Source organism: Sinocyclocheilus rhinocerous, unplaced genomic scaffold, assembly GCF_001515625.1.
Source record: "Sinocyclocheilus rhinocerous isolate Xijiao unplaced genomic scaffold, SAMN03320098_v1.1 scaffold429, whole genome shotgun sequence".
NCBI classification, from domain to species: domain Eukaryota; kingdom Metazoa; phylum Chordata; class Actinopteri; order Cypriniformes; family Cyprinidae; genus Sinocyclocheilus; species Sinocyclocheilus rhinocerous.
Genome location: NW_015665829.1, coordinates 508530 through 521835, shown reverse-complemented (window position 1 = coordinate 521835; position 13306 = coordinate 508530). Strand labels below are relative to the sequence as shown.

General features: G+C 37.4%; 1 protein-coding gene across 1 annotated transcript in view; it reads right to left on the bottom strand.

The window, feature by feature from the left end:
- Window positions 1-13306, bottom strand: part of LOC107731577 (partitioning defective 6 homolog gamma-like) — a 46694-nt gene that overhangs the window by 31886 nt on the left and 1502 nt on the right. Inside the window, exon 2 of the mRNA XM_016542698.1 lies at window positions 4800-5022. Within this exon, the coding sequence (XP_016398184.1) occupies window positions 4800-5022 (223 nt within the window). The remainder of the gene's footprint in view (window positions 1-4799; window positions 5023-13306) is intronic.

Sequence of the window (13306 nt, the reverse complement as noted above, 5' to 3'; positions counted from 1 at the left end):
ATTAATTGTTTAAGAGCATTTTGCGATTTTAGTCAACATACAGTAACCAGCAACAACCACCCCTTCTCTCGCTGTCGGTGCTTGTAATGATTTTTGCGTCTTTCTCGGACAGTTTTAAATGCTTCCACACTGCCGTCATGTTTGTTGCATTAGTGCGCGCCTCTATTTGATCGCATCACGTCATTGTTCGGTACAATTTATTCGGTCTTTTCACTTTTCGCGAATGTTCGGCAACCGAAATTATTCGGCCGAAAATAGCAACAAAAGCTCTTTCGGTGTTCGGCCGAATAATTTCGGTTGCCGAACATTCGGCGCATCCCTAATAGTTGGTCATATAATATCGCTTAAAACTAACTGTATTATGTTCTTCTGAAGGCTTGTGAGACTTAAAGCAGCTGTAGTTACTGACTTGTTTTTCATTTGACAATATGTAATTTCTGTTCATAGTATTTTATAAAAAAATTAATCAATGTTACCACATTTTTTGTTTAGTATTGTTATTTCATATATAGTTAAAAATCAATTACTGGAATGTGTTTGTCACCTCTAACATTTGACAATATGTAATTTCTGTTCATAGTATTTTATAAAAAAATTAATCAATGTTACCACATTTTTTTGTTTAGTATTGTTATTTCATATATAGTTAAAAATCAATTACTGGAATGTGTTTGTCACCTCTACAAAGACTGTTTTAAAATGTATTTATCATCATCTTGCAATGACATGTTCTTTTTTTCCAAGTATTTCTTCCACAAAAGTACTAAAACAACCATTAAATAACCAGAACTGTCAAAATAAACTGGAAACGGAATCAATAAAGTGTTAGTTCACCCAAAACTGAACATTCTGACACCATTTTCTTCACTCGCGTGTTGTTCCAAACCCATATGATTCATCTTCGAAATACAAATGAAGATATTTTTAATGAAACCTGAGAGATTTCTGTCCCTCCACTGAAAGTCCATTCCAGCAAAACTTTGATGCTTCCAGAAGTTCATAAAGACATGATAAAAGTAATCCATATGAACCGAGTGGTTTAATCCAAGTCAAATCATTAAAAATATCTTCATCTGTGTTTCCAAGATGTTCTTATCGGTTGGAACAACATGAGGGTGAGTAAACAAATGGCCGAATTAGCATTTTTGGTAGGTCAGATGTCGGTTATATTTGTGGGCTCAAGCACTGCTGTGGATACATCAAGAATAAACCAGACTTTAAATGTCCTTGATTTTTTTGGAAAGTGCTTGCATCCATAAAATGCAGTCCTGTGGTTTGAATGTGGCTTTCTTTCTTGGAATAATCTCTCGTTCACACTGACTCACCGTCTATCTGTGTGACCGTGTCTATGTCAGGAACCCATGAGTGACGGGAATGCTGGGACTCTCCGGCTCGTTACGGGCTTACTCACGCTCAGGTTAGGAGAAAGCACCAAACCGTGAGAAAGCACCTCATTGTTCACCATTCACAATGGTCACTATGAGCGATGAATGGCACTCACAGCTACGAGCAAAGAAACGAATTAGCATAATAGTACAAATCCAGCCGACCACTTAAAAGCTTGTGCTGTTGCAAGAAAACAAGACTTACGTAATCCACGACTGGAAGCCAAGCCGTCAAGAGGAGTAAAACTTTACATGCATGAACGGTCTGACCACATTCCAGGCTTTTTACCAAATCAAGAATGGCTAAACGTTAAATCCTTCTACATAAACTTTTAAATCGCTGTACATGTAGTGATTTAATTTTGCTTAAGGTGTCAAAATCCGTATTCTACTTAGGAAATCTGATCACTAAAAACCACAACAATAAGTGTGAGCAATCAAAATACCTTCTTCAGCAAAAGCTGTCAAAGACTGAAAACAGCTTGAAGGCTGTTCTTGGAGTTTAACTATATATTGCGTCTTCCTTGCAGGCAGTACTGGACTACGGGTGTGTAACTGCAGAGATGAGAAGTATGCAAATATCACAGAGCAGGGTTCATACTTTTAAAGCATGGTAAGAGAAGCGTCCTATCTGTGGATGTGGAAAGATGAGCACAGCCCAGCCTGCTGAGGTGCCTCTCTGTGTTTTGTCTCTTTTCATGTGGCTCTTTTGTTTGTGTGTGATGTGCCCTCCATACCAGCAGACTGTGACCTGCTTTCTATAGGCTGCAGTCCCTCTGAGAACGTGTGATCTGAACCCTCAAATGAACAGCAAAGCCCAGTTTACAAAAAATATATATATAGTTTTAGTTTACAGTGAAGAAGATCTGAGTTTTGTTTGGTGGAAATCAGACTAAACTGTCTAGGACGGGTTAGAAACATTGACTTTTCAGAAAATTATAAATGGCGGGAAAATTTTCATGATGGAAAATGACATTATAGAGTGCAACTGATTCGGCATGAGCCAAGAAATCATGACGAAAAGACTGTTTCTACCCTTTCTGTTCAAAAGTTATTAGTATAAACACTAGCACAAATTTGAGCTGTTGGTGGCGCTAGAGGGTTTGAATAAGAGACTCCAAATTTTCTGTGTTTAATGTTGAGACTCTCCTCTATCTGTGTGCCAAATTTCATAACTTTCCCGCAAGCAGTTCTATGAGTGGCCATAGACTGAATAGCGGAAGATGAAGAGAAATCTAACATATACAAGAGATGCACATTCGGTGCTTGGCCCCCAATTAATGTAAATGTCTTCAATATAACTTTTGATCAATTTAATGCACCCTTGCTGAATAAAAGTATACATTTCTAAATAAATAAAATCTTAGACCCAAAATCTCTGAAAGGTAGAGTATAAATACTTGATTTTGTGAAAAGTCCAAATCTTAACAACATCTTAAGTGATGTCACTTAACAAATGTTAGCAAACAGCAAAATTGTTTTAGCAAACACAATCGGTTCTACTTCGATGCAATGTGGCCACTTTTTAACCATTCGATCAATGCCCATTGGACCTTTCTCAAAGACCCGCCCCTCTTAGTTACTGTTCCTATGTCCGACAAGCCATGCCGCTCTCACACAGGGCTCTACGCTTACTTTTCTTTTTAGGAGCGCTTGTGCTCCTAATTTAAAAGATTTAGGAGCACCTTCTAATCAGTAATAAAAAATTCTGATAAAAAAATTAACCTTCCCATTACGAGGTGATATTTGAATCCTTAAAGTGATTTACAGGGAATTTTGTTTTTACCTTTGTAACGGCATTTTTCTAACTTTATTAAAAGTATGTCATCTTTTGTGTCAAATTCAAAACAATATATTTATAAACTTTTTAACATTTCTAATTAAAACAACAGAATAAAAACAAGTAGAATAAGAATAAGTTACCAATCAAATGAAATCAGTATTTAAGAAATACATTTATGCTACAGAGTTGGCACAGAAGAACACAACAGTAGTTTTCAGTCGCAAATGCAACTGAAATGGTCGCACTGTAGAGCCCTGTCACACCACACATAACGTCCTCACGCAGTGAAAATTACATCGCGGTGCAAAGAGGACACTGACAGCACACCGACAGACAAGACAGAGCAGGTTACTTTTGGTTTGAAACAAAGTCTCAGCTTTCAAATGTAGTCTTTTTTTTTTTATCCAATTCAAACAATAAATAGTGTTTTGTGGCTCTTTAATGTGTTGTGACAGATCGCTGTAGCACCTCGGTTCAATCGGCACGTGAACCGATCATCTCTTCCTCTTTAGTTATAGCATGAAATAAACATGAATGAACATCAGTAGGTATCTTGTTTCAACCGCGGAAAGATGTCAAGACACACCATTTTTCAAGTTCAAGTCCACCGACTTAAATCTACTCTGTCTTGTTTAATCAGACAAAATGGCAGATTTGGCGTTCTGATTGGTCAGATCGTCTGTCAATCAAACTCCTGGCGAAGGCTCAATAAAAAAAATGTAAAAATTATCCTGTTGAATATCTGGTTTAACTCGGAAATGGGTCAAATTATGGGGCTGCAATGGAGCCAGTTATGGGGGGCAATTAATGTTGACTAAATACAGAAACCATGAATTATCAACAAGATTTTGCAATGGCAAAACTAATACTAATTCTGTTATTCAATCAAGGAGACAAAAATATCCAAGGCCATCTCAAAATTAAGACTAAATATATCAGCCTATTACCAACCATTTTAGAAAGCAGTTAGTGCAACTGAACACATAGTATCTAACACACACATTGTAACAGTTCTGCTACAAGATGCTGATTTGTCTTTAAAGGTGCATTGGGATTTACAGGAAGAGTCTGAGTCTCTCCACAGGAAAGAACTGTCACTCTCTTCCCTACCATCAAAACCAGCAGCCTTTCCTGTAGAAAGTTATCTTCAGACCGCAGCAGCTCTATCACACACACATCAGTGTGTACTGGCCCACGCCAGGGAAACACTGACAACATAATAGCTGCACACAGTGGGCCACGTCTGGGATTGTGTGTTTGTATCCGTGTGCTTCAGAACACAGCATACAATCACACATCACATGATCCTGTTTACCCTGTACTTTTGCCTGACCACAGAAATTGCGGGCTGAATCTGCCTGCATCGCTCTGCAAGTATGTGCTAAATTCATACTCTACATTCTGCTGGATTTTACCCCCTAACTGACCGATTCTCAATTGGGGTCAGAATTATTTGAAACCTGTATTACTACGCATAGCTTCCTTAAGACTCGACTAGATCTTCAGGCAATCCAAGACGAGTCGCCAGACAATGTAAAGCAGGAACATCCACCTTGAAAAACAAACAGCGCAAGGAAAAACTGGGACACGGAGAATAAAGGGATGTGGGTGGGAAGTGAGAGAGCTTGTACCTTGTCTCTGGATAAAGATTCGCAGCAGGGGGTGTGCGGTGGACACGGCCTTGCAGAAGTTCTCATCGTTATTGATGGGGAGGAGGTCTCCGTGAATGTCAGCGTATCCGATAATCACCTCCATGTTTGCAATCCGGTGGATGGTCATGATGAGTTTGTAGAATTCCTCAAATTTGCCGGGTATTAGTCGATCCACTGAAAACCTCCGGAACTCTGCTCCATACTGCAAAAGAAACGCAGAAGTCAGCATGCTGTTACAAAACAGTACCTGCTACATTGATATTTATAGAGCTCCCAAACTTTTGAAAGATCTTTCTAGTCATTTGTTACTAGATAAGGATTAGTGGCCAACCAATATTCCATCAAAGCTCAATATTTGACTTTTTTTTTTTTTGTGGCATCGGATGATAAGTTTTCTTTTTCTGACAACACGTGTCTTTTATTTTGACAGGGCTGGGACTTTTATTTTGACAGTCCGGATAATGTCAGCAAACTGTAGAAGTGAACATATAAAAAAAAAAAAACACTTTAAACAAAAAAAAAAGAAAAATAAACATTTAATATTATAGCATTTACCTTTCCAATTGCCAATCACATACCGTCGGCATTTAGCAAATATGCAGTTAATAAATATTTAATTCTACGAACTTTTAGCAAATTAGATCCTCTGAAGTGTGCATTTGTAGCCTGCATAAGAACATGTGAAAAAAGTCTATATCTGTCGACCCAACACACTCTCATGGCAATTCGTAACTACTTTAAGTTTTGGCGAACTGGTGGCTAATTCATGAATTTGTACAATCTCATTCCTACATTTTTGTACGATCTGCTTATGCGTCACTGACGGTTAAGTTTAGGGGTAGATCTTCATGCTTAATTTAAAAAAAAAACATGTTTAAGTATGAATCACACTGTTCAAATTCATATGCACCTCAAATGCCACCTCATAAAATGGTTACACTTTCATGAGATCGGGTTGGTCGACCACTAATAAGGGTTTTCAAATTCTGACTGGATTGATAATGAATCAATAAGATTCAGCTAACGCTTTGAAAGGAACCAATTCAAGCGAACAATTCAGGCACCACTAGGTTTTACAAGTTTTATTCCACAGGGACAAAATGACTGAATTTTTGATGTAAATGAATTTGAGTAAAGCATAAGTAGAAAAATTGGACATTCACTATAGAAATGTCCATGACTATTAAGATTTTTATTTCCATCAGGACTTTTTCAGTCTTGGAAAACTTTCCACATTGTCCATGACCATGGGAACCACAGCTGTAAATCTCAAGGTTAAACCACACCATCCTCATTCCATCCAGTTTCAACTTGCAACTCAAAGTAGACATAATACATCTCACCACCTATCCAAAACTGCAGACTTATTTCTCTTATTTTTCCTTAGTAGTCTCCGATTAATCTACTTAGCCTTCAGACGTGTCAGGAATCACAAAACACTGACACTGAGAGATAAAGGGTGTTTCCAGCAGGACTCTAACAGTCTATTCGGCTCTCTTGGCAGCTCTGCTGTTTGTAATGAGGAAATGGAGGCAAACAGGGACCTGAGACACAATAGAGAGAAGCACAATGCAGGGTGATGAGTAAGCATAGCAAACCTTCACAACAACACACACCAACGGATGTCACCCCGTCACTGCAGCCGAGTCCCGCAGGTGGACAAACCCAACAAATCTCCTCTCTCAGAACACACACTGAGGTCCGTGTACACAAGACACATTATTACGGTTTCTCTGCACTGCTTTTTAAGTGTTTCTCTATGCCATTAACAAACTATTAAAATGCTATTATTTGGAATCTACTAATAGTAGACAGGTAGTATACAAACTTGGATCAGTGTTGTTATTATGGTAACACTTTACAATTAGGTTCCATTGTTAACATTAGTTAACAAACTAACAATGAATTGATTTCAACATTTACCAATACATTATTCAAATCAAAGGATGTATCTATTAATGTTATTTAATGGACCTGAGATATACAAACAATGAACAGTTGGATTTTTATTAACTGACAGTAACAAAGATTAATAAACACTGTAACAAATGTATTGCTCATTGTTAGTTAATGTTAGTTAATTAAATATAGTAAACAAATGGAACCTTATTGTGAAGTGCTACCGTTAGGGCTACACGATTATGACAAAAATCATAATTGTCGTTTATTCCCTTGAAATTGTAATTGCGATTATTAATTATCTCAATTTCAAAAAATTGACCCTTATGACTGGTTTTATGGTCCGGGGTCACACATCACTGATGGACACAGCAAGGGGTGATTAGCCAGCGCTCCGTTACCAATATCCGTCTCTCTGCTTTAATCAAGCTTCGTTATGATGAAATAGGGCTGCACGATTATGACAAAAATCATAATTGTCGTTTATTCCCTTGAAATTGTAATTGCGATTATTAATTTCCATTATCACAATTTACATTGAACAATGTTTATACCATTGTTAGAAGCAACTGCATGCCATATTTTTATACAAGCTGAAAACACTAACTGAAAAACTGCTTTTCTATAGTATTAAGCCTCAAATGTCAACTACATTGGATTGTTTTCTTCTTTAAATTAAAAAAGTACAAATATGCCTTGTATTATAATGTTATACACTAAAACTAAAATTAAAACAATGGAAAAACCCTTAAGATAACCAGTAGAAAGAAAAAACACATCTTAAACACACAGAATAACATAAGAGAACTATGATTAATTGCCGCTTTGAACGATTACATAATTGTGTCATCCGTAATTGTAATCACAATTTCGATTAACTGTGCAGCCCTAGCTACTGTTATCATTTACTAAAACTAAACTGATTAAAAAGCATTTTGTTCACTGATATAAAACTAAAATAAAATAAAACAAATATTAGATGAAAAAACTTAAATTATTTCAGTTAGTTGCAACCTTTATTTTTTTCAAAATTTGTGTTAATTTTTTTTAAGTTCAAGAAGTTAAAATTATTAACAAACATCTTAAACCGAAACAAAAATAAATTAAAACTAATGAGAAATATTATTAAAAATGAATAAAAATGGAAAAATCACATTAAAAAAAAAAAAAAAACTAAAATAAAAGCGGATTCAAAATATTAATTAAAAACTATAATAGTATATAAATAATACCAAAATAACACTGATTGGGATCTGACCAATCAGCTCTCTTTATCGCCAAACAAACTTTTACAAGACACCATCGCAAAATGCTGGCATGTAAAGTTACCTAGTGCCATGCCGAAGGGAAAAATGCAAAAAATAAGTTCAAATATCAATTTCTGTGGGATTCAAACCTACAACCCTTTGGTTAGCAGCTGTGATCTATAAGCATATTAAGTATATTTCAGTCCAACCAAAACAATCCCCTTAAGAGACACACATAAAGATCTGCCTTCAAATTCAGAATGAGGCAATTGACCGTTGGAGGCATATTACCATCACTAACAGGGTCAAGCTGAGGTTATGTCTCTGATCATGGGACTGCTATGCAGATGCAAGTTTTGACTCAATGCGTGGGTCGTCTCATCCAGCCTGAAAAACACAGGCCTCGCTTTGTCTTTCACAACAGCGGTTGAGGCTGCAGCATCCCAGCATTCACTCGTGGACTGTGCTGCTCTGTGTAATTATGCCTCTAGGATGAGAGCCCCACATTAGCCAATGGCAGCCTGTCATTAGCACATGAAATATAAATGTGAAGCAGCAGAAATACACTCAGAGGGTCTCTGTGGTGGCAGGTGTGACTACGTGTGAAAATGTGCCCAATTGCTGACATATATGCAAACATCCATCCCACCACCTAAGTGTGCGAATTTAACCCATTCATCATCTCCAGATGAGACAAAATGACAAAAACAAAGTTCCATTCCAGTTCTATGAAATGTTTTTGTCTTTTAATGTGAAGAATAAATTATTTTTAAAGTGACATTAAAAGAGTGATATGCTTCTGTTGTTGTTCTTTTCCTGAGGCCAACTGACAATGTTAGTCAACGTTTCTTCAGAGAGAAAAAAAAAAGGTTGTAATTTAGCTTTACTAAATATGCTGCTTAAATTGTTAAAGTCAGACTAAAATTATCAGGTTATTTAAACATAGCCTAAATAACCATTTCTTTTTACTGCTGGAAGCCAGAAATCTTTGGCTAACATTTTATTTTACCAACTCTAACGGTTTGGCCACTTCTTCGACTTCAGCGAGAGCGCTTGTTTTTTAAAAGGTCTGTCTTTCTGCAATGATGCGGATGAGGGGAAAAACATACAAAACTATGTGTCCACTAGGGCTAGGCGATATGTCAAAAATATCTTATCGATAATCGCCTAAAAACTAGAGATGCACCGATTGCAATTTTCTTGGCCGATTCCGATTTCCGATTTTTCGTTAGTGTGATCTGCCGATACCGATTTTTGCCGATTCCGATTTTCTTTCTAAGAACTATAATTGACAGCATATACAAACAAAAATCTACTTTTCTTCAACGCAAAGTTTTATTTTCATAAAAAAACACAAGTAAAAATTCAGTAATAAAATAAGAACAAATAAAAAAAATTGCAAACAACAGCACAAATAAATGCAATAGAATAAAGAGAGCTATGAAATTACGTTTTTCAGGTTAAGTAAGTTTATATTAAGTTAAGAAATACTACAGAAATTAAAGTAATCAAATGTAAAATAACACATCCAGTGTTAATTTACATTTGATTACTTAAATTTCTGTAGTCTTTATTGTAAAAATTAAATACAGAATAATGCTTACCATTAAAGTTATAAAACGTATTCAGTCAAGAGCAGAAAATTATTTTCTTTGTCTTTTGTTCTTTGATTAACATGACAGACAGCAGCAGGAATATTGGACTGCGGTCCCTTTAAGAGTTTATCCACGGACCCAATATAGGGCCTGTTTACACCTGGTCATTTCATGCGTTTTCGCTGATCGGATATCTATCTGATTTGTTAAAACGTTTCCATTTACACTTGGCGCATAAATGTGTCGTCGCAAAACGGATATAAATCCGATCTTCAATTCCCGCGCTATATTTAAATTTAACGGAGTTCACGCGCAATACAAGCACTATTTAACCGGAGCGAATGAGACGTGTGTGAGAGATAGAAGGGGTCGTCGGAGAGAAGAGAGCGAGAATGCACGGCTGACGTTATTGCCTGTGCCGCTGGTAACAAAACGAATCGGCTCAAAATCGGAAAGAAGTGAGACTGACCGACCGATCACCGATCCGGGCCGATCATGAGGAAAATTCGGCCGATTCCGATCGGTGCAGCTCTACTAAAAACCAAAAAAATTGTGCGCTGAAGGAATTTGCGTATTTTAATTATACCTGTCATGTTTGTGGTTTCATCATTATACAGAAACACATGCAGTGCTACTTTTTGTCTTTAATTTTTATTAAACTGCAGATCAAAATAGAATAGGCCTATACCCTAAATAAAGGACAAATTATATTGGAACGCATCTACAAAATAATTGCATACACAGATGCACGTTGCCATTACAGTAGTCAGCGCCGAACAACAGACAAATAAAATAATTCACTTAAGACATAACCGATTGTATTTATGGGATATTTTGATATAATTCTGTCTGTATTTGTCCATTCGAATGTGTATGAATGCGAGAAAGAGAGCTCAGTCCAGTGTTCGCGTATAGAGGCGGCTTTTGTGCGTGCGCTTTGTGTGTGTGTGTGAAAGAGAGAGTGAGTGCGTGCGCAGCACAGAAAACAGCGCGCGAGTGCAGAAGTCAGTTCTATTTCGTCTTCTTGCAGTTTAATCTTTTGAAATCACAAGAAATGCGCATACAGAAATCGAGAAGCAGAATCGAAATGTAATTTTATAACAAGTAATTTGATTCCTGACCTTACGCATCGGATCTGATTTCCGAAATTGGAATAGCTTTTCGATTCCCAACCCTCCTACTAAATTATTTCTTTCTTACATGCAAAAAGACCTGTATGGTGACTATGGGGCTATGTAAAATATTTTTTGCAACTTACTAGGTTTATCATTTGTCATTTTTTTCTGAGAATGTCGCTAATCGTCTGTTACCTGACTGTTGACATCGACATCGCGATACTTACGAGACATCGTCGCTATACGATAATATCGTCATATCGCCCAGTCCTACTGTCCACTTTGTAAAATCTTAAAAGGGTTTAAATTTGGTATCATTCTGCTTGACTTTAAAGGGATAGTTTACTCATTTACTCACTATCAAGTTGCTCCAAACCTGTATGAGTTTCTTTCTTCTGCTGAACACAAAAGAAGATATCCAAAGGTAACCAAACAACTGATGGTAGCCATTGACTTCCATAGGAATTTTCTCCACACTATGGAAGTCAATGGGTACAGTCAACTGTTTGGTTACCAACATTCTTCAAAATATCTTCTTTTGTATCCAACAGCTGAAAGACATTAATACAAGTTTGGAACAACTTGAGGGTGAGTAAATGATGACAGAACTATCTCTTTAATAGCCGTAATGACAGTGACAACTGATAATTTACCTCAGATCATGAAAACTTAAGGGAAACAATGACGAGCGTCTTCCCATGACAAATAATGTATCAGTCAATGAGTGTGTATATTTAATAATGTTAAAATGGTTTAATTTTTGCTTATTTGATTATAAAGTTATCTATTTTGTTTCAAGTGCAAGTGTTGTTCTGATTGGCAGTGATTTGTGATTGATTTTGACACATCCTGTGGCCTTATCATGTCTGTTTCTACAGACAAATTGCTTGTCTTTGGAATCTTATCGTGTTTGGTTAGAACACGGTGTAATTCTGAATCCATGCTTAACAATTCAGTTGTCATCCATGTGCAAACTCAAGCCCAAAAACAATAACATGACCTCAAATCATTGGGAATTCAGGCCTAAACAGAGCCTAAAATTCCCAAGTTCCAACATCTAATGCTGAGTAATATGAGAACAGCGAAAACACTTTATCAGTCCTCAAACCCTGACAGGTTCAGGCAAGTCAAAACACAGCGCTACAGCCAGATACACAGCTCTTTGTGCTAAATTATTGTGTGACATTAAACAGTACCCAAAACCCAATCTTATCAAATGTCAGTATAGCGTTCCAAAGAGAACATTTCCAACTGAGATCCAGTGGAAAACAGCAGTGAAAGAGCAGTCAGAGGAGTGTTTCTGGAAGATGTACAAAGCCTTAGACACATCAGTGGGTTTTCTTTAGATATTAAAGTGTTGGGAGGCAAAACCAGATCAAAAGAACAATAGCACACAGTTCAATCAGAAACCCCTTGACGCACTCTTATAACCAGCAGAGTTCCTCTCCAAACAAGCTTTCCTTGATTGTGATGTACAGGATGGAACCATCAGGATGACATCATAAAGAACACTACGTGTGATAGTGAGAGATTAGTGACATCACAGTGATGATTCAGCGCATGACTGCTGAGTAGCGCATCCTTTGTAATGTTGACACAGATGTAGTTGATACACAATGTTCTAAATATCATAGTAGGAAGATCTGAGATAACAGCTTCATCAACATTCTTGTCACGCAGGTTGTGGTTTCAAACATCCATCCACTGATGCTTTTGTTTTTGGGGGGAACAAATATTGGTTCTTTCAGGTTTCAGTGGGAAAGCGGGTTGATCCGCACCTCTCCAACATTCATATGGAGGTATCTGGCTCTTCCAAGAGAGGAGAAACGTAATGGGGCGCTCTTGTCTTTACAGACCCCAAACAGTGGCTCCTTTCAATGACAACATTAGCAGGGCTTTTCAGCCCCTGTTATGAATTAGAGCACGGCTGAATAATAGAGGCGAATAATCAGACAATGGCAACGGAGTCTGGATCTGGGCACGTCGCCCACACATTCCAGCAATTAGGACCATCACATCCATAACCGCATTATAAAAGTTTGTCTAGTCAATGTCTAGTTCAAAAGACAGCGGAGTTTTTTTCAGCCACTCTTGAAAATAGAGTGAATAAAGTGACAGACGACTCGAATGGAAAAGCAGAGGCATGTAATGAATCACCCAGGTCCAATGGGTCTCATTGACAGCACTTGACAGATACTGTCTCCATCAGCTTGGCTGCAACAGATGGATAGTCCACAGCACCATTAGTATGAGCGGTGACAGATATAGAGTTATTTCTATTTGTGAATGGTTGGTGGAAGTTTTGTCAGGCATTTCCCCAGGCAAACTGAACAACTGCTGTATATGAAAGGTCTGTATGACTCCACTCTGAGTGATGATAAATCTATCATCATGATATAAATGAAACATGCTATTTTTTTAAGGGGAAAAGATAGAATGATAGACAGAAGCACAGATAAACAAATAAACAGAGCGACTGACAGACAGGCAAATAGACAGATACTTGGATGGACGGACAGATGATGGATGGATGGATGGACGGACGGACGGACGGATGGATGGAAGACAGACAGACATACAGATACTTGGACGGACGGACAGATGATGGATGGATGGACGGACGGACGGAC